The sequence below is a fragment of the Abrus precatorius genome, unplaced genomic scaffold (genome assembly GCF_003935025.1).
Source record: "Abrus precatorius isolate BTA unplaced genomic scaffold, Abrus_2018 Scaffold8, whole genome shotgun sequence".
NCBI classification, from domain to species: domain Eukaryota; kingdom Viridiplantae; phylum Streptophyta; class Magnoliopsida; order Fabales; family Fabaceae; genus Abrus; species Abrus precatorius.
In genome coordinates this window covers 19742633-19765823 of record NW_020874428.1, presented here as the reverse complement: position 1 = coordinate 19765823, position 23191 = coordinate 19742633, and the positions used below count along the sequence as shown (strand labels likewise).

Genomic DNA, 23191 nt, shown 5'->3' with positions numbered 1-23191 from the left:
TCATGCATCTAAAATGTTTACCACTACTAAGAAAATTGTTCTTGTTGTTGCACCACCAAAATAGATGAATTACAATCAAGATCTGCTGAAGCAAGATAATCTCCAATCAAACCTAACTCAGAAAACTCACTCCATTCTTGAAGCCCTTTTGTTTGAGGACCATCAATGCCATGTCGTCTCCCAACTATGAAAAAGTCATGATCTTCTACCATTTGGCGAAGAATAGAAGCAATTTGAGGTCCACCCTCCACTTCTATTTCTTTGTGACTAACATTTTCCAAATGAGAGTGTTTGTTCTTGGTATCATTTAGCATTGCCATGTCAAGTGCACTATCTTCAAGTTCTTCATGTTCATTCGTATTCTTGGGTGTAATGTGATATATCACAAGGTTAATGCTAGGGTCTTTGGCTGCTCTATTAGCTATGCACAAAGCCTCTCTATCATCATTTCCCCCCAAAAAGATCATGGCTAATCTAAGTGGTGAATCACTTTGATGAACTGAACGGCTCACTAAGATTCCAACTGAGCATGGGGCCCTTTCCATGACCTTACAATTTAGAGACCTTATATTCTTATCCTCATGTTCAATTTTGCCATCAATGGACCATATTCTATGAAATGGAAGAATAATGATTGATGCAACTTTGTCCAATGCAAGGTTGCACACATCCCCATGCATCATTCTAGGTGGTGATATGGCTGTGTAGGGGTTTATTGTTATTGCACCTTCTTTTTCATCTTCATAGAGTTTGAAAGAAAGGATGACATTCTCAGAATAGGAGTTTTGAATGCAAGAGTTATCAACTTTCTTCTTCCTATGAGAAATGAAAATTGGGGTGGAGCGACCAACTAGTTCAATTAGATGCAATGTATCTACAATGACAAGGGCTTCTGTTGTGGGGTAGCATAGATCAAGGGCTCTAATGATGGGAATCGTATGATGTTGTTTATGAATGCAAACTAGTATCCGAAGATCTGAGTTGGGCTTCAAATCAAAAATGTTCCGTTTTTGGTATCCAGCATATTTCCTTGAAGGATCATACAAACGTTTCACCAATAGGTGCACAATGCAGCTTGTTATCATGATTATTATTATAATCACGGTAAAAGTTTCAGGATGGATGTCCTGCACAAGTTTTTTTTTTATCAGTAATGGATAAGAGAAGATAAAATTTGCTCAACTATTTAACCATAAATATAAGAAACACATCCAGTGAAAGCGAATAGAAAGTTAGAAGACTTAATCTAGTCCAATCAATTTTGCATGAATGGCCAAGATTAATATCTCTCATCCTATCATCTCTCACCTAATATGTTTCATGTGTGTGTGGGTTAAATGAACAAATTTTCAAAATTAAATCATATCATAAATGGTTAAGATTAAAAATCTCATAAATCATGAGTTTTTCGTAAAATTCAAATGACTTTTTAAAGTAAATGTAACTTCATAAATCTTTGAATCTTGACTATATATATATATATATATATATATATATATATATATATATATATATAGAGAGAGAGAGAGAGAGAGAGAGTAGTACATGTTTGTCCAATGCAGAGCTATACATGCTTACTTCCACAACACCTTTGGAGTTCAAAAGAAGGGCAAGAGCGAGAGCATCCCTTACTGGCAACTTGAAATAGAGTGAAGATGCAAAACATGTTAGCATTTTGGCTAGATAACCCAAAAGCGCAATAAAGATTGCAACTCTAACTGCGGCTGATGAGAAGTCCAGTGAGTAAAGATTCGCTTTCATTGCACATGTAGTCAAGAAGATGGGTAAAAGAAATTCTGTGCCAAAAACATGAATCCTTTTGACCAATGAAGATCCTAACGGAGGTCCTTCAGGAGTAGCCAATCCAAAAATGAATGGTAGAAGGATGATTTCTTGTTTCAATATCACTGAAAACCAACCCAAAGTAAAGAGAGCCCCAATAATCATATTGAGGTAAATATCCTTCACTTCTTGTTTTTCTGACGTTTGATCAATGACCCAAAACATTGCAGGACGATAGACAAAGAAAATGATGATGACCAATGCAAATAAAAACCCCATTCTTATCCCACGTGTTCCTATGTCACTATGTTTGTCCAAGATTGAGGATATCAATACAAGTGTGTAACCCAACATGTCACTCACTAGTGCACAAGACATTGTCAATCTTCCAAGTTCAGAGTTTAAGATTTGAAGGTCATTAAGGATGGAAGCAATCACTGCAAATGAAGTTATATTTTGTGTTATCAATATAACAAGAGTTTCTTGGCCTCCATCATTATAACTTGCTTGTAAATATGAAGCAACAAAGTAGTGCCGAGATGTATCACAAATTACTAGAGGTATTGCTAACCCTAAAAGGGCAATGATCCATCCCATCTTTCCTGATTTTCTGATCATATTAAAATCCATTTTTACACCAGTCTCAAAGACAAATAGTATATAACCAAGGGATGTTATTGTAGCAAGTGTGTCTTGACTTCCAAAAGGAAACAACTTCATCTTGTCTTTCTCCAAGACCTTCAGCGATGGTCCTAGAATCAGTCCAACCTTCAAACACGAACAACTTTTGTTAGGCATCACAATTATCTTCAACCTAAGTTCATGTTTGAAAAAGTTTATTTAAGAAAAATAATTGTTTATGTAAAAAAAAAAACTTTAACAAAACTTTAAAATGGAGTTATTATTTTTTAAATAAGTTAAACCAAGCATGCACCAATAGAGCCAACAAAATAAGTTCACTACTTTATTAGACCAATACAGATGTAATGTAATATTTGAATTTTAAATTGAGTTCAAATTAAATTTGAGTCTTTTTTTTTTTTACTTAATTTTATCAAGTTCAATATGAATTAAGCTTAAAAAAAGTCAAAATATCAAATTTTGTTAGATTTTGACATTATTTTCATTAGGTTAAATTAGATTCAAACTTTTTTTAGCCTAACTCGCACTATTCGCAAAAAGGTGCTTCAAATAGTTAAGTAATCTATTCTAGAAGTTCTATACCAATTCAACTTAAAGATAATTAGCACTACAACTTTAGATCCAAAATAAACATTCCTGAGAAGGAGCAAATTAAACAACATAAGAATTAAGACCAATAACTTATTAAACGCATATCAGTAATATTCATATTATTTGCTCTATGTTAATTTTCTTACTTACTAAATGACCTAAGATTCTAATAACTATCTTGAAAATAGATCAATCCTTTAAACATCTCTTTTATCTAAAGCATACGCATATATGTATTGGAGAGGGAGCTTACCATCATTTGTGAAATGATCATAGGTAAACCCAAGATCTTCACAGGGAAATTTAAAAGTCGTGTTATAACGTAAATTACAATGACTTGAAGGAGGAATATTGGGAAGGAAGACCTTGATAGTGACCCTTCTGTGCTATGTCCTCCCCATAAGCCATCAGATATAACATGCGGTGGAGTATGAAGGCAAACGGTATGGGTTGCATGATTACCAGATGAATTGAGGTAGACAACTACATCAAATAACGTCTCATTTGCATTCAAATTCATTGCTCTAACTCAATCAAATGAAAAAGAAACTCAAAAACTAAAGAATAAAATAAATTGAATGGGCAAAGGTAACCAAATATCAAGGATATATATATAGATATTATAATTAGCACAAGTTGTTAATTCAGGACAGGAACACACAATTTATTTACCATCTTAATTAATGCTTCGATGTAAGTGTAATCAAGTTTGTTTTAACAATGGGGTGCGAATGTGACAAAGAAGACAATATCACAAACAGGCTAATTTGAGTATGCCACAATATAGAAAAGAGACTCAATATTAGAAATATTAGAAAGGATAATTAGAACAAGTAAAAAAGCAAGAAACGGTTAATGCCAAAAATTATGAAAGAAAGGAGTGAAACGTAATTACAGGAATATCACAAATGTTTCATTGCTTTCAAGAGACCATTATCAAAAGTTAAAAAATAATCCTTTTTATTATGAAAAAAATTTAAAATATTAATTCTTAAAAAAATTATAATCGTTATACAATCAAGTTTTAATTGTTATCATGGATCAAAGATGGAATTAGGTTTAATAAAATAGGGGCAGTCGTTCCCCTAGGATTTTTTTTTTCTTTAATATATATTTTTCACATGATTGCTTTCTCCCTTCTAAATTTTCATATTATTCCTCGACTGTATTGAGAGTCAAATAGATTTTGACTATATAATTATTTTCTTTAAAATTTTAAATTCTAAAGAAAAAGAACATACAAATAAATTTTATTAATTAAAAAGAATATCGTTACCTAATAAAGACATTTTTCACTCAAAAACTTTGCCATACCATGTTTAACTAATATTGGCCTAATCTCACTTTGCTGGATAAATCCACTAAATATAAGTTATAGGCTACGTTTAAAATTAAATTAAATTGCCAAAAAAATTAAAATTAATTAAATTGATAACCAAAAGAATAAAAAAAACATTTTTTTAATTGTATTCTGGTTTAATTTTTAATTCTTATTATTAAAATCAAACCAAATCAAAATAAACCACACTTGTAACAATATTAAAATACTTTTTGAATTATATTCTTATATAAGGATTAATTCTTTCCTTAACCTTACTTTAACCGTGTGTGGATTTATTCCTTTGTCTCAATCAAATACCCTTCCTTTTTTATTCTCTACCAATAGATTCACCTTTTTATCATACATTCATTTTTCACGTCTCTAGTTTTTCTTGTTTATTTTTGTTAACAAACTCACTCCAATTTTTAGTCTGACTAAGTCACTTTTTAAAATATGAATTAAAAGATGTATATAAATAAATAAATTTAAAGTAAAAAATAAGTTAGGTGAAAATAATAAAAAATTATGAAAATGTGTTAAATTTCCACACTGCCTCTGGTTTTTCATTAAACTAAATTGTAGATGACTATTAACAGTAAAAGTTAGTTATTGTTGATTTTGCTTTTGACGTGTTAAATTTCTGTCTCCTAATCACCTTCTCTAGTTCCATCATTGTCGTGAATATTGACTGGAAAAGGTAGTTTCCCTCATAAGAAATTTATATTAATAGTCCAAGAAATTGTTCAACATTCATCAGCATGAATCATTTTACGTGTGCATTGAGGAATCATTTTTTGTTAAATGCAGTAGCCAATGACAATGAGAGTGAGTTGCTCAAAGTTGGCTGCCATGCAAGTTTCCAAGTAGTACCCACAAATTAGCATCTTCGCTCCTCCACAGTAGAACAATTTCTAATAGGAGAAAATTTATGTTTTCTTTTGTAAATGCTATCCAATTAAAATTAAAATTTTATTTTAATATAAAAAACTTGCTTTAATACTATTATATATTATCGAAATAAAACTCTAATTTTAATTGAACAGTACTAACGTATTAACAGCATCTATAAAACTGAATTTATATTTTGTCCTTTCTAATATCAGTTAATAATTGAAATTAAGTTATCTATAAATTCTTAAATTATTTGAGAAATTTTCAAACAAATCTTTATAATTTGATTACTGAATTTAACTTTTAAACTACAAAAGTAGCGAAGTTGAAAGTTCAATAAGCAAGGACATGGTTAATTAAATTCTTATGGGAGTTATACATCCACAATAAGGTCATTACCTAGTCTCCAATAAGAAAAACAACATGAGTGTACTTATCCTAATTTCATAGTCTTTCCTGATAAATATTTTCCAGAAAAAATCAGCTATAAAAGTGAGACGAGACTACTAAGTATGATATCTGCAATAAGCAATATTTCTAAAAAGAATGCTTCTTCGATCTCTTATTTGAAAGCCCACTCACCTACACACAATAAAAGTTTTTGTTTTGGGGCAGAAGCAAATTCATTTACGCCATTCAAAATATTAAAAAGCTATTCAGAGACAAACACAGTTGAAAAATATAGAAGTTAAAAAAACAATTTCTTTGAGTGTATTGACAGTAAAGGAGATGATATTTATTCGATAATATATTTGTCTTAAAAGAAATTAGTCTCTAAACAAATATAACGGATGAATTGAAGTCTATTTATTTTTTATTCGTCCTTGTATGGAGGGAGCCTAGGTTAGAAATACATGGGATATAATAATATAATATTATTTAGTTTGTTATCTTAATATGCATCGAACATATGGTAAGATAAAATCTCTATCTTACTCTTATCATATCCTGTCCTCATCCATCTTTCATGTCTGTTTTTTATCTTATCTTATTCATCCAACGGGAACTGATCCATGATCCCCTAGAATCCAGAGCAGACTTTTGTTCTGCAATCTTCAGTCTTGCACCTAATTTGAGAGGAATCTGCATGTTGGTACATTCCTGAAAGAAAAATAGTTCAGACCATCACAAGATAGGAATAAAAGTTTTAAACAAAAAGAATTAGGAAGGAAAAATTGCCCACTTTTTCCACATGTCGAGCTTCGAATGCTTCACACTTGCTCTTTTCTATATCACTTCATTTGAGAAATGCTGAAAATTTTTCAGAAGAATGCTAGCAACACACACTTTAACACACTTTTTACTATTGACTAAAATTTATTGAAAATTACAAAAGTATGAGAGAAAAACATTAATTTATTAGTGAAAAATATTGAGACCCACATCATTTTTGTAATTTTCAATAAATTTTAACCAATAGTAGAGAGTGTATTACTAGCATTTCTCAATTTTTTATTTAATTATTTCTGATATACCTTGCACCTGCTTTAACAATGGGAGAATTTTTGCAGAAGTCAGCACACTTGTGCTGAAAAGGAGTGCACCTGCACTGACATTGAAATAAAAAGTTAAAACAGTTAGAAAAGAATAAATAGGATGAAAAACCCTATTCAAAGGGACAGAGGAGAAAGGAACTTTTTGGAATGAGAAGAACAAGGAAGCATCCAAGCTTTGCTCCTAGAAGATTTGACTCAATCCCTTTGCTGTGTTAAGCTTATTATTCTATTATGTTTTTTAAGTTTTCCTCATTGTTAGTGGTAGAATTATCTACCTAGATTTTGAATTGCACTCTTGGCTACATTTTTAATCAAATTTCTATTTTTGGTGTTCATTTCCATGTTATTGCTTTTATCTAGTCTTTTTTTTTATTGGGAAATCAATGTTAACTGAATTCCTATTGATATGAACAAATTGATAATTAGTTTTTAGGAAAAAGAGTGGTAATGTGTTGTAAAATTCTGCTCCTTGAGAATAAATTGTTGCTTGGTACCACTAGGAAAAGAAGGACGAAATTTTGTATGGATTTCAGCTCTAACCATTAAAAATAAGTAAATAAAGTTATATGATATGGAATCATTCATTTGTTAGATCTGTCAAAAGCAATTTAAATTAGTAGGCTAGTATTGGACAACCAAGCTAGTGTTAGCAATAAAAAAGACCTTTTGATTAATCAAATTTCTGAAAATTTGATTTTTAACCGAGCTCAATGGCATCGTGTGATCCATGTATACCTTACCTAATGGGATAAGACTTAACTATTGTTGTAAGCTAGTATTGGACATCGTAATCCCTGAGGAACAGTATTTTATACCACAGTTGTAATTTGATACCCTTGTCAACTGTGTTAACAATGGTAATACATTATAATAAATAACTGCCTCTACCATGAATCCTGAGCATGCATGTAAGAAAAAAAATACCTTCCGTTTCAAGAGAAGGGGAAACATTGGTTTGTGTTAATAGTTTTCTATATATCCCATTTGATAAGTTTAACCTCTATTTGCTTCATAGCATATTAGTGTAAACTAAAATAGCTGGAAAAATCTAACATATCTTCTATGGCTGCATTAGTTTCACGAGGCTAAGCATACATCCGTAAAACGCATAAAAAGTATATTAAATGATATCTAGACATAAAATTTAGGGAATCTCACAACAGAGATGAAATCTAAATTCTAATCCAACAGCAGAAGGGATTAATAATTTGATAGCATGAAGAGTGATCCCTCTAGAATCAAAATTTTATCACACAACTCAATAAGTAGATCAACCTAGAAAGCAAATAGGAACATTTATCTGCTTTCAAAGACCAAATTAAAATATTTTTTATCACACAATGTCTGATAAGCATTGTGAAAGATATATTGTTGTATATTTGCATTAGAGTTGTGTAAGGAAACTTTTCCGTTGTATTAATCCTTCTTTCTTTATTTAAAAATGTCCAGTTGTATGTCAACAGGTCACAAAAAGATATACTGTCGTTGCTCACTGTTTCAGTTAACAACCGGAGAACATAACAAATTAAAGCTACCTAAGGGTCAATGATCACTGGAACATGAGAAAGTCAAAATCAGGAGGCCAAATGTCAGGATACTCCATAACATAAATAATTTCTAGTCTTCTACTAGCATGAACCTCTTGAAAAGAGGCCACCTGTTAAAGCAGTACAAAGAAGTACTAATGTTCTATAATTAAACAAGAAGCTAACAGCTGTTACTTCTTAGTCATATATTTGCTATCCATAGCCATCAAATTACTTACAGATTTCTCAGAATGAAAAGGAACACTAATATATGATACATACATATATGTATAATTTCAACTTTATTAATCTAATCCACATTTTGCATTATTAGTGTCCAATTCAAATTGATGGTTTCCTAAAAATTCATGGACTATTTAGCACTATCACTATCTGGAAATTGTACATTCTTTTATCCAATGCATTTACAATTTTATGTGTACAAAATCCTTGTCATAAGGACATTTTCCTCGAATTTTGAATTGATCAAATAATATTTCAAAATCTTTTTGTATCAAATTTTTTTATTTTTCCGGTTCTTATCTCTCACTGTTCATCTCTTTGTCTCTCCTTCAATTTTTTCTTAGGTAAGAGATTGTTATTAAGACTTGAAGTTATTCAACAACGTATATACCAAAAGTAGTCATACTGCCACAGTTACTGAACTATGCACAAACAGAAAACCAGATTTAAATGCAGAAGAAAGATTAAACAAAAGGGGGGAAATTACCTCGATGTAGGATATGTATTTGCTGCAGCTTTATCACCAACAAGCATTGAGTCGCATTGGGAGGGAGTTTTGAGTATTTCTAGCCTCTACAGTTCCTTGCATGCCCAAATGATGTACTCTTGGAGATAATCCTACTGTGTTCTTCCCCATGTCTATCTTTGTCCCTATATCTGCTTGTTGATAGTTATAAGTCAAAGCAATCGAATATGACTGCCCCCACTGTTCTTTCCATGTAATGTTCCTCAATTACCACACTCATCCACAACATGTACATGAAGTTGGTTCCTTTATAGATGGATTAACAGCCTTGCTTAATGGCTTCATAACTTAATGGCCTACCCCTACACAATGATATTGATATCTCAGATACATGCATGGCCCAGAAATAAAGCTGGGAATTTAAAGCTCACTCCACAATTACTGAAAACTTTCAAGGTAAAGGCAAGAATGAATGATGTGCAATGTTGGCCAGTACATGAGTGATCAAGTAAACATCACCATATTGATTGAAGAGGATATCTGACTGACCAAAATTAACAATCCAAAATTAACAATCAAAGTGCTTCTTCTTTATATTGTCCCTTGATCTCTCTCTGAATCCAACTATACCCTGATGGTTTTTTTATTCCCTTTTGACTAATCAACTTCTTAACCTCTTCTGCACACCCCCATTTATCCTTCGATGCATAAGTGTTTGCAAGAAGCACATAATTTCCAGAATCCTCAGGATCAATTTCAAAGAGATGTCTAGCTGCAGTCTCACCCAATTCAACATTGCCATAAACCCTGCAAGCTGCCAATAAAGAACCCCAACTTGCTGCATCAGCACTAGTAGCATTCCCCTTTATTAGATTGTATGCCCTTTCAAGTTGCCCAGCCCTCCCAAGGAGATCAACTATGCAAGCATAGTGCTCAGGTAAGGGTTCAATACCAAATACCCCAGTCATAATCTGAAATAACCTACAACCTTCTTTAATAAGACCTGAAGAGCTACAAGCATTAAGGAGACCAATGAATGTAACTTGGTTTGGCTCTAATCCTTCCTTTTGCATCTTTGAGAAAAGATCAACAGCATCTTGTGATTGCCCATGCTCAGCAAAGGCTGTGATCATTGCACTGTAAGTATATGTGTCTCTGCACCTCATTGTACTGAATTCCCTCCATGCTAAGTTTATATTTCCACATTTTGAGTGCATATGGATCAATGCATTGGAAACAATATGTGTCCTATCTGATATAAAGGGACAATGGGTTCCAACCAAGCGAAAAAACAAAGGTTAATGCAAAACATTCTTTACCCCAAGAGATTCAATTGACAAAATAACAACAGAACCAATAAGAGAAGGACGTACCACAGCAACCCTCCTCGAGATGATCTCTTAATGTGTTTGACATTCTAATATCCCCAAGTTGAGCACAAGCTGACATAGCACCCACCAGTGCCACCTCGGTGATTTTGATCTTTTCTTGTCTCATTATCTCATACAGGTCAATAGCTTCCTTTGCATATCCATTTTGTGCATAACAAGCAAGCAATGCTGCACAAGTTGATGCACCATGTGGCACAAGTACCCCATCAAATACCCTTCTGGCTTCACTCACATTACCTAACTTACCATAACCAGCTATCATTGCAACCCAAGTGACCTCATTCTTGTCATCCATGACATCATACAATTCCTTGGCAGCTTTCATGTCTCCACAATTTGCATATCCAGCAATCATTGTAGTCCAAGTAAAAGAATTACGTTCCCCCATGTTATCAAATAGCCACCGTGCATCAACCATCATTCCAACCTTGGCATATCCACAAATCATTGCTGTCCAGGCAACAACATCCCTCTCACACATTCTATCAAACACGCCGCGCGCATCACTTACACAGCCGAATTTCGCATACATGTCAAGGAGTGCAGTTTGCACAATCTTATTTCCAATAAACCCAGACTGCACCACCCTGGCATGAACTTGTTTTCCTTCAAACATAGCTGGTACTCGCCCGCAAGCGCTAAGTACCGAAGAGAAGGTGAACCCAGATGGCAAAACCCCATTTTGATGCATTCTAGCATAGGTAGAAATGCAATGGCGAAAATGGGTATGATGGGAAAGGAATGCACGAATAAGGGAGGTCCAAAGGAAGCTATTGGAGCAGCTTGGCATTGTGGCAAACAGTTTGTGGGCATAGCAAAGATTGGTTCTTTCATCAGTGAAGTGAAGAAGACGGAGTAACAAACGACCCATGAAGTAATGGTAATAAGGGGGTTGCTGTTGAGTAAGGAGTTTGAGAAAGAGAACATGGGTTTGTTTCAGATGATCAGTAGTTTTGGCAGCATAGAGCAATTGCTTTAAACGAAGCTTAAGTTTTGTGCTTAGGCTTTGGGAAAATGCTGAAGTTGTAGTCCTCATGTTGAAATGCAGTCATGTTGTAGTTTAGATTTTGGAAGATGGTGTAATTGGTGGGTGGAGAGTTGGGAAGAAGGGTTGAGAATGGGTATCCCTCGTTTCATTTTCTAAGCTTTTTCACATTAGAGGAGTAATACCATTTAAAATTAAGATATTACTGTAACTTTTATAAATTTTATGAAATTAATGTAAATTGTACATGTGAAGTATAATGTATTTTTTAAAAAATTAAAACTAATGCAATTAATGTAAAGTAAATTAGTGTGCAAAATTTTTTTAGACCAGCAAACCATAAATAGGAATTATTCTTGGACTATATTTAGGCTTCGAGACATTTCTTAATATATACATATATATAACTTATCTCAATTTTTATTATTTTTAAGTTGAAATTTGCGATTTATAAATATATCTTGCTGTTAAACTGCCAAATTTTTGTTTGTTGCTGCTAGACATTTACTAGAAATTATGCCAAAACCCCTACAAACCTTTTCACATTGAAAAACAAAATTTGAAGTCATTTTTAAAAAAGATGAAACTAGTTAGATAATTTTACAAAAGGATTCCCCCAAATTTGTAAGAAAGCCATTTTTTTCATTAATTTTACGGTCTATTGTATTAGAATAATAATCCTTTTTTTGTACAAGTAAAACTTTATCACTTTCTCCCAAAGTGTCTTGAATTTTGTGAGAAAATAAAAAAAACACGAAAGTTGTACCATTTAATTGCAATTCTATGGTAACCTCTAAATTGTAACGAGCCACTCCCTACACCACCACCAACCCTACTTACTATTACCAATTATAATATTATTTAACTTACATTGTAATATTATTAGTATTCATTAACATAGAAAATACACTGCCAAAAGAATCAAACAAGATCATGTTAATAATGATAAATTTTGTCTTACGCACTTTGGATTTTTTAAGTTTTATTTCACATTTCTTTGTTTTATTGGTGAGTCTTAAGTGAAGTTAGTATTATTTTAAAAAGAGAGTCTTTATCATTACATGATAAAAGGATATTTTTATAAACAATACTCTACCATATATCTAAGTTAGATTTTAAAAGAGTTTTTTATGTAAATTAAATTGCATACTTTAAGAGATTTGTTTTTTGTTATTTATAGAAATTAGTGTATCTTGATTAAGTAATATTTCATCTTAATGACATCGTGTTATTGGGTGGATTAGAAAACATGGTCAAAACTTGAGAGAACCATATATACCAATTTAGCACAAACTATTGATGATGCTATTTCTTTAGATTGAATTATGGATCGAAATAATGCACATAAATTTAATATGAGATTCTCTGAGTTACTTTTTTTTTTTTTTTTAAGTTTACTAGATAAAAAGTTCTAAATAATAATATTTTATTAAAAATTATAAAATTAAATATATTTTAATATATTAATAATATTTAAAAAAACTAAAAATATTTTTCACAACTTTAGACCACAAGTATGTACTAATATTATTGAATCTAACAGTCTTTAATGTAATATTACAAAAGTGTTGTGAAAATTATAATATATTTACTTTAAAATTTGTTTATACAATAAATAATTAAATAGAGAGAAGATAAAAATAAAATTTAAAATAGTAATTATTTATAGAATAAAATTATAAAAATTAATTTTTTAAAATTATAAAATAACTATTATTAAATAGAGAACATTTTTTTATATAAGTTTTTTTTTTTAAATTCAAAATATAAGAATTTTTTTGTAAAAGTACAAAAATATGATTATTTTTAAAAAAATTGTCATTGACTAGCAATTTTTTTAAAAATAATTAAATATTTAAAAAAATAATTAAAAATGGCTATATGTGACTTTTGAAATTTTTATTTTTTAATATTTTTTAAAAAAACAATATAAAAAAAAGTAGCCAAAAAATGCTATTATTTTAGAGACAAAAGGGCGTATCATTTGTCAACATCACTTCATTTTAAGGGGGGAAAAAAACATCATCATACACAAACATTTTTAATAAAAAATATTTTTTCTCACCTTAAAAAGAGTGTATATATCTTTATTTAAATAAAAAAAAAGCACAATAAATAATTAGGAGTATTTCTTAATCAGTAGAAATATTAACAAATCTTGAAATAATTTATTTAAATAATTAAGAAATTGTTTTAAATCAATAATTTTTCAAAAATTAGTTTGCTGAATATAGATAATAGAAACACATCTATTGTAGATGACCAGCCGTCGTACCTCATTAATGATGTGTCCCATACTGTACCCCCGAAAATAATGATCACCGTAAATGTAGAAATTCTTTTATAATTTCTTTTTACGTGTTGCTGTTTATTCATAAATTTTAAAAAACATTTCATATTTTCTTAAATTAATAATTAATTTTAAATGATATTTTATATTTGACAATTATAAATATTTTTATATTTTAAAAATAAACAACATTTATATTTTTTAGAATTGATTATTAACTTTCATTATCTATCATACATATTTAATATAATATTAATAATTATTATTATTTTATATATAAAAATATAAATATTATCTTAATTTTCAAAATCATATATATATATATATATGAGAAATAATTTTCTTACATTGGTATAATTTCAAAAACTCTTGCACTCAATTTAAATTTTTTATTTATTTTATATCTAACGGTAAGTAAAATAATAAATTATAACTCTAAGTTAAATAAAAAATTTAGATAAATATAAAAAAATTTAAATTTACACATAATAATAAAACTTTATTTTACCCAACAACCATTCTTAGTTGTAAATTTATTTTGTCGTATAGTACTTATTTTACTTTAGCTATAAAAAATTATCATTTATTAATAATTTGATATGAAATTAAAATTTTTCTAATATAATTTTATAATAAAAAATAAATTATTTACATAAACATCGTGAAATTATACCTTTAGGGAGATATATTAACAAATGATTTCCTTAGCATACATCAAATATTAGTACAATACATTTTATTGTTAGTGTGATTTTAAAAATTTATAATTATAATTTAATTTTTGTCAGACAAATGTTATATTAACAAATATAATTCTGATTTTTTTATTTTTATCTATTAGTAAATAATAAGTTTTATTGTATTAATATGTATTTAGATTTATCTATTTTGAAGTTAAAACTTTATGGTCTCTTAAAAAAAAATTAGAAAGAAATAATTGTTTTAAATGTTATTAATAAAGTTTCGTTTAATATATTAATATAAGTACTATTTTACACTTTATAACTTAAATTTGGGATTACTTTTATAAAAATACACAAAATGTCTGTAGTTCATGCGCTTATAACACTTAAAATTAATTTGAGAGTCAATTTAATATTTTCTAAAATAATAAAAAAATTATACCATTTCTTTAAATTTACTTTTCAGTGTGTAGTGTTTGTTATATAGTTTTTATTATTTATAGATTTTATCTGTATGCAAAGTTTTAATAAAATATAAACTTGAATATTATAAATTTGTTAAAATAATTTTTTTATATTTTTTATCATTTATTTTTTTTGTTAAAAAATTTTGCGTTTCCCTCGACACGATAACCATAAGTTATGAGTTTATTTTGCACTATCTAAGAAAAATAGCTGAAAGTGTATAATTTGTTATTTATAAGTTAAGTTTTATTTAAAAAAAGCAATTTGTAGTTTTTTTATGAGTCTATTAGTTAATAAACTAATAATACTGTTTAATAAATAAGAAATAAGATTAGTTTTTAGCTTTAAAATGCTAACTTTCTAAAAAAAAATTTAAAAAATATTTATTTATAAAAAATAAGCTACCAATATTTATACTACATTTTATTTTCTATTACATTTAAAACTTCTACATACATACATTATTTTTATTTAGATTTTATTTTATTTTATACTTTTATGATATTTTTTTCATTTATTTTCTTGTTTCTTTTATCAAAATATATTTTTATATTAAAAAAATATAGTTTAATTAGATAAATGTTCTGTATGATTGGGAAAGTGTTAAAATTACTTTACCTGTAAGTGTAAATTATTTAAAAAGTCAAGCACATAAATTAAAAATAATTAGTTTTTAATAAATTAAATTTTAAAAGCCATTAATTTTTATATTTTATTATTAAATAACTCTATTTAACTTATTAAAAATAAACTCTAAAATAGATAAAAAAATTGTGTGATTAAATATAATTATAATATAAAAATATTAGTCGTATCAACTATTGTAAGACAAATATTAATATTATATTTTTATTATTAGATAAATTTTATTAAAAGTAGAAAATAATAAGTAAATTTCATTAAAATAAAAATATGATAGAAATAATTTTATAATTTTTAATAAATTTAAATTAATATATATATATATACACACATTAAAAAGTGTATTAAAATGCATATTTTCAAACATTTATATACAGCTTCAACTAAATTGGTTGAATAAATGTACTTTGTAAATTCAACGACTAAGTAAATCAAATTAACAAATAAATAATAATAAGTCACCACTTTTTAATTATTCTCACATCCGTATGTTCCACTTGTTGATTGTTACTAGACAGCTACTTGGTCAATTTAAATAATTTTAGAATAAAATTTAACACTTTCAATTACATAATTAATCTAATATTAATTAAACCCATTAAAAAATACAACGGTATCTCTTTAACTAACATAATAAAGAGAAGGATAAATATTATAATATATATTAATAATTTTTTAAACATTTATTGAAAAAAATAAAACAATTGTAATTTTAATAAATTTCAACTCATAATAAAAATATATTTAAAATAATATACTAATATTTGTTGGTAAGAAATGGTTAAAACAGTGCATATATTAAACGTCATCCTTAGCATCACAATCAAACGTCATCCGAAGTAGCTTCGGAATTCGGGCAAAGTCAAGTACTTATCGCTTCTTCAATAATGCGTTCAACTTGAACGTATCAAATCAATCAAATATCATTTATTTTTTAAAATGAATCCATCGTTTTTAAAATAAAATATTTTGTTTATTAGTTAATTAAATTTTTAAAAATTAATATCTATTTTTTATTAAAAGGATAAAGAGAAAAAATTAAAAATGTACAAATTAAATTATTAAACTTAATATGAGATCAAATTACAAAGGATAAAATATAAAATGAGTGCGTCTAAAAAGATTGGGGTATGATCGTTGAGAAAAATAGAATCATTAATTAATTAAGATAATTTAAATTTGCATAAAGAAAGTTATTAAAAGTATCGGTAAAAAAGTAGGTTGCACAATTTTTAAGTCTCATAAAGAAAAATAAAGAGGCAAAGGAGAATTTTGAGAAAATTTATAATAAAATACAACTTAAATATTTTGGCCTCTCTCGTTAATATAAATAATTAACATGCATTATTCTCTTTATTCGTCATGTTATTTAATTAACTGTATATAAATATCAAAAGACCTGATTCTAAGGAAATTATAAAAAATATTTAAATAAAAAACAAATTTAATTTTTATATTTATATATTTAAAACTTTTTGTTATTCGAGTAACTAATCAAACTAAAAAAAGCTAGAATAGCAAAATTGACCCCCAAGAAAAAAAAATGTTTTATTTGATAGAAAATAATATCTATTTTCACATTTCACATCAATGGCTTCCTTCCCTACATCTTTCATTCATTTATTTGGATCTTTCTTGCTTTTCTTCTCTCTCTCTCTCTCTCTCAAACACTATAATATCCCTTTCTTCTCTTCAAACCCAAAACTGCAGCTACCTTTCTCTTGCCAATCCAAAAGAGAAAGTAAAAAAAAAAAAAAATCAAGAAAAAGTAATCAAGCAAGAAAATGAAAATTGTTTCCTCAGAAACTGAAAGTGTTTCAGCCAATAGAGAGAGAATGATAATAAGAGAGCTTGTTCAGGGTCAAGAAGCTGCTACACAACTCAAGGTTCTTCTTCAGAAACCCTTTGGGAGTGAAGGGTATCTGTCATCTGAGGAGCTTTTGGCCAATGTACTCAGATCTTTCAATGAGGTCATTTCTATCATAACTTCTTCTTCTTCAGAACTTGGTTCTGCAGGTGGGGTGGCTCACCGGAATCTTCTCAGTTCCGGCGAAAATGGGTCCCAGGTGGCCGGTTCCGGATATGATCCAACATGTGAAGATTCTAGTGAGAGTAGGAAGAGATCCCAAAAGGGTGGAAGAGGTTGCTACAAAAGAAGGTTATATTGTTTCTCTTTGTATTCTGACCAATCTACTGTTTTTATTTTCTAAAGTGACACATGTTGTTGTAGTTCACTTCGTCAAATGAACAACCCTTGTTGTGTCGGCAATTTTGGTTACTGGGTCTGTGAAAATTTGGTGAATTGGGATTGTGTACGGAAGTACGGACATAGATTGTGTCACTTGAGTGATTTCTTTTTCTTTTTTCTTTTTTGTTTAGGTTATATTAGGTGGATTTGATAAATTGATAGATTGAGAATTAATGGTTATATAATATTCCCATATGTTGATTTTAATTAGTTCAGGAGATTTGTCCAGATCCAAGGTGGATTGTTTAATTTCCCTTGTTTTTTGGTTAATCATAGATGCTTAATTTTGCTGTGGAATATGTTGAATGTTATTTTATGTTGTATATAGTACATGAAAGATGACATGCATGGGGCATATATTCCTGAACTGTTGTTGCGCAGGAAGAGAGCACAGACATGGACCATAGTCTCCTACAACACTGATGATAATTATGTATGGAGGAAGTATGGACAGAAGGAAATCATGAATTCTGAATTCCCTAGGTATAATATAATCATTGTTTTCATCTCCTTTTGATTTTTGTTGTGCATGGAAGATATAAATTTTGAGACAGCATACGAAGACATGATTATTTATACAAAATCAAGCTGCATAACAAGTTACTGTCTTTTTCCTTATTTGGGCCATTTCCTTTCTTTTCGCTATCTTCCAAGAAGAAATGTTTTTCATCATAGTGGTCTATATAGAAATTTCACATTAGAAATTAACTTTAATAGATTACTGCTAGAACCCAGGGACACAGTTCCTTTCTGAGTCTTCGATTCCTACCAAAAGTAGAAATCAACTAAGAGACCGCTAGCTACCAGTTGAGAATACTATCACACACACAAATGATACTAATAAAAATTACTTATTTATATTTGTAGTTCCTTTAATTTGAATCACATGTAATTTTAGTTTCTAAAATTGTTTTAGTTAATTCAATTATTTTATTTAAAATTAAGTAAATTTATTTATTTAGTAATATATATATTTTGGGTGTAATTTGATATTCTAACGTAAATCTTGGATTATTCATTCAATTTGTGAAGATTTTTAATAAATAAAATGAGAAATTAATAATTTTAAGTTAAAAAAAATTCTAAGGAGGGAACATTAAAAACTGCAAGTGAAGATTTTAAAAAATAATTAACTTAAAAATTTGAGAAACTAGACTCAAATTAAAGAAATAAAGAATGCAATTTAATTAGCTCAAAAAAATTTAATAGTTAAGCTTTTGTCTAATCTACACCAAAAATAAAATAAAATTCTACACCACAAAATATTAATTAATTAAGTAAAATATTAATATTAATCATTAAAATTGAGTTTAAACAATTAATAATAGTAAAATTTGTTAAAATGATATTTATTATATTCTTATATTTTCAATATAATAAATATGTTATTTTTAATAAAAATTATTATTTTTAAATATATAAATTCAACTCTAACTGTTGAAATTGACAAACCCCATTAACTAATAAGAGAAATAAAATACTATAAAAATATTAAGGAATGATAATTAATTTTAATTAAAATAAAATATTCAACCTATTCCTTAATTCCGATGTAAAAATCTTAAGGGCTGTTGGGTACAAAAAATCTTTTCTAGTTCTTAAAAGTTATGTTTCCTTAAAATCATATTTCTTTGAAATGTTAAAAATACATTGAATATGTCTTAAATGTTTTTGAAAATGCTATACAGTTTTTTTTATAGTATTTCAATATCATGCTTGATTTAAATAGATTTTTTAAGAAATATGAATGCTTCTTTAAAAAATATCTTTATTTTGAAATTTCCTTTTACAATTTATGATATTACACTATTAATTAAATTTATATTTATTTAAAAACTAATATAAAAAAAATCAACTTCATCAATTGTCTATATAAAATAATGTGTATTATGTGATACTACCGCTTAAGTTTACCAATATGAGTTGTAATGGTAATGGCTTCAAATAATTTTTAATTATAATGGAAAGTTAGTAATAATAGTTGATATATAATGAGAAGATAAGACAACATAAACTAAGTTTATGTTTGAAAATATTAAGAAGTATAATTGTAATTTTATATCATAAAAATCTTAGATTCTCACATGCTTAATATTGAACAAATTTCTTAAAATATTCATACCAAACATAAAAGTTTAGCATTCTAAACTTAATATTAATAAGAAAAATAAAAGAAATTTTCTATCAAATACTCCCTTAAAATATGGAATAAAATAAAGAAAAGAAGTAATTGAAAAATTTGTTGGTACAGAATATATACCATAATGAATTATATTATGGTGTAAAGTCATAATATTTATGTTAAAAAAATGACAAGTCTCTGTAAAAAGGTTAGTCATCTAACTCACCTGTGGTTAATGATAATTTGCAGGAGCTACTTCAGGTGCAGTCACAAGTATGATGAAGATTGTCGAGCAACCAAACAAGTGCAAAGGGATCAAGAAAATCCTGATATGTATCGAACTACATACATTGGCTGTCACACATGCAATGCCACTCCAAAGGCTACAAATTCGATTACAGATTCAACAACTTGGGAATCATATCTTCTTAAATCTGATCCTAACAAGAAGGTGCCAAATGATCATGATCACCACAATATTAGCGCACCAAGCCTAACTATAAAACAAGAATTACCCAAAGAGGACACACCAGGTGATGTTAAAGATCAGAAGCTGGATCATAGCCTGTGGTCTGAGTTGAAAGATTTTGAACCATACAAGCCTGCCATTAATGTGCCCTTAAAGATGGTGTCTGATAATGGTGCACGTAACTCTCAATGCTTGGACATGGATTTTGGGGTGGAGTCTGTTCATTTTGGCTCTGACTTCCACTTTGATGAAAGCCACTTTGATTAGTTTCCTAAGATTAATTGTTGGGATTAGGTTTTGAATAAGAAAAATGTTAATTAAGTGTCTTTATATACTTGTTAAGGATTTAAAAAAATATTAAAAAGTGTTATTCATGTACTTTGATTATTAGTTTCTTTAATGTATTTCTCTTGTGATTTTGAATAAAAAATTTATTTCTATTAATTTATTAAGTAATATTCCTAAAACAGGCGTTAGTAAGATCCTTTTAATAAATTTTCTCATATTTCTTAATAACATAATAATAGTAATATGTTATGAGAGAAAATATAAAAGTAGTAAATAAATAGCCAAATTAATCTCTATAAGGTACAACATTGGTCATATGTTTAGGGTGTATTATGATAAGAAGTTTAATTATTTATTTATTTAATAGTTTTTTCATTATATTAGACTGCATAATATAAGTTTAATTATAAAAATTTGTTAAAAAATTAGAAATAACTTAGTTTGACAAGTTATATAGATAAATTTATTAAAATAAATTAAAAAGAAGTTGTGAAAATCATATGCTCCTTATATTTGTAATTTTTAAATATGGGTTTAATGATAAAAATTAGTGCATTTTTTTCAATCTAATTATCTTCCCTATCAGGAATCTTAGAAACTAACTTGGATGATGAAATATATATTCAAACACCTTAATCGCAGATTTTATTATTTAGGGATATAACATCCGATTCTACATAGAATTAATTTAATAATTTACTTAAAATAAAAAAATAACGTACAGACATGGATTCTGGGGTGGACTCCGTTCATTTTGGCACTGACTTTCCCTTTGGTGAAAGTCAGTTGCTTTAATGCTTGATTAGTTTCTTATAATTAATTGTTGGAATTTGGATTTGAATAAGGCAAATGCTAACACGATGCTGAATATATTGGCTAAAACATTAAAAATAAATATTTTTTTTTATTAAGAAGTGTTATTAATGTACTTTGCTCATAATTTTTTTAATATATTTTAATGTGATTTCAAATAAAAAATTTTAATCCATTCGTTCCTTAGTCAATGTTTTTTTTTAAATATTTATTAATAACTTTTTTTTCACAAATCATCTCATATTTTTTAATAACATAATAATATTAATATGTTACGAGAAAATAAATATAAAATAGTAAAGACGAATGTTAGTACACTTTATGTGATTTGTTTATTTTTTTAAGACAAAGTAATATTTAAAAATGTGATTCATTTGTTAGGTAAGTGCTTTAACTTTTTAAATAATAATCAATTATAAAAATGGGTTAACAAGTAGAATTTTTTAAGTAGCAAATAGTAAAGTTAATCTCTATAAAATATATAATTAATCATATTAAGAATATGTTTGAATAAACAATGTAATAAAAACTTGTTTGATAAAATTTTATCATATTAGAACTTTTAACATGAATTTGATGATAAAACTTTTTACAATAAACTGATTTTTTTATTAAAACAAAATTTTAAAAAAGAGTGACAATCATAATTTATTTTTATGTTTTTTTAAATGTTTACTAAATCATAATTGACAAAAATCATATTTGTAATTTATAAATACATGTTAAGTAATAAAAAAATTTAGTATTTAGGGACGAGTCTATATTTTTTTAAAGTAATTTAATTATTTACTCAACATTAAAAAAATAAATCTAGAGACCTTCGTCCTGCATTAAAGTTTTTTTACTTGTTTTCTTAAATCAAATTTAATGACCATGTATGATTCAAGCAACTCACCTCGCTCATTTAGTAAAACAAAACTCCATTGTTATCTTTCCAAATCCAAAGCTCAGAAACTTCCATGTTCTTATGAGAAAATGACAGGATACATATCAGAAAATTTTGGATTTTGGATTTACAATTTTTTACGAGTCATAAATAAATAATCAATCAATCAATCAATCAATCAATCAATCTGATGCGATGTATGTGCCACGCACGAGCTTTGAAAAAAGAACAGTGATTATCTTATGTATATGTATTGATCGTTAGCCTTTGATTTCTCTATTCACCTTTCAATTAAGGCTATGCATGAACGAACATGAAGACCCGAAGAACATTCACTGGAAATTTTCTTGGAACTTGAAAGAGAGACTGAGACATTAAGGAACTACTATTCAAATAGATAACCAACGACATCAATACACATGTGTGGGTTGAATAACGTTATTGATAAGCTTGAGATCGAACTAATGATTTTTTCCAAACTAAATATTGACCATTGTTTCTAATTTGTCTCATGCAATTAGAACAACAATTAAGTGCCATATATTATGCAATACAACTGTCTCGTCCAGAAAATCGAATACGATGTATATATACGTATAGGGAGGGTAATCGATCGTGGAAATCTATTTAGAATATGTGCTTTCCCCAAAAAGGAAAGATAAGAACACATTTTTTTAATATTTGCAAACTTTTACTAAAATTATACATTAATAATATTAAATGTTACAATTTTTAATAATTTAAAATTTTAATTTATAAGACAAATATTTTAATTTTTGGAAAAAAATTAATAAAAAAGTGTATTTTAAAAAGTATAAAAATGATATTTCTCATTTTAACAAATGAACACATGGGTCATTTTCAGAATCTAGCATTGCAAGAGTTTGATTAAGGCCCTGCGTTGAACATGTCCCTTAGCCTCTCCCCCTTTCAACACGGAAAAGCGATGCC

The 23191-nt window shown here is 28.0% G+C and overlaps 3 protein-coding genes across 5 annotated transcripts; 1 reads left to right on the top strand and 2 right to left on the bottom strand.

Moving 5' to 3' along the window:
• Nucleotides 1-26: 26 nt before the first annotated feature.
• LOC113874391 (cation/H(+) antiporter 3-like) lies at nt 27-2412 on the bottom strand. The gene is made up of 2 exons (XM_027512613.1): nt 1579-2412; nt 27-1127 (listed from the first exon to the last, which is right to left on the bottom strand). Exons 1-2 carry the CDS (start codon nt 2410-2412, stop codon nt 27-29), a joined length of 1935 nt encoding a protein of 644 aa, XP_027368414.1.
• Nucleotides 2413-5946: 3534 nt separating this feature from the next.
• Nucleotides 5947-11518, bottom strand: LOC113846984 (putative pentatricopeptide repeat-containing protein At5g37570). 3 transcript variants are annotated; one of them, XR_003501741.1, is made up of 5 exons: nt 10332-11401; nt 9478-10210; nt 8980-9320; nt 6411-6776; nt 6017-6328 (listed from the first exon to the last, which is right to left on the bottom strand). XR_003501741.1 is itself a non-coding variant. In XM_027475788.1 (2 exons), the coding sequence occupies exons 1-2, from the start codon at nt 11383-11385 to the stop codon at nt 9534-9536; spliced, it is 1731 nt and encodes a 576-aa protein (XP_027331589.1). In that variant the 5' UTR covers nt 11386-11495; the 3' UTR covers nt 7106-9533. The 3 variants fall into 3 exon arrangements, 1 of the variants encoding a protein (XP_027331589.1); XR_003501740.1 differs by having other exon boundaries at nt 5947-6328; nt 6411-6771; nt 8980-10210; nt 10332-11518; XM_027475788.1 differs by lacking the exons at nt 6017-6328; nt 6411-6776 and having other exon boundaries at nt 7106-10210; nt 10332-11495.
• A 5628-nt stretch (nt 11519-17146) lies between these two features.
• LOC113848092 (probable WRKY transcription factor 70) lies at nt 17147-20700 on the top strand. The gene is made up of 3 exons (XM_027477477.1): nt 17147-17572; nt 18044-18145; nt 20034-20700. Exons 1-3 carry the CDS (start codon nt 17199-17201, stop codon nt 20518-20520), a joined length of 963 nt encoding a protein of 320 aa, XP_027333278.1. The 5' UTR covers nt 17147-17198; the 3' UTR covers nt 20521-20700.
• Nucleotides 20701-23191: the final 2491 nt, after the last annotated feature.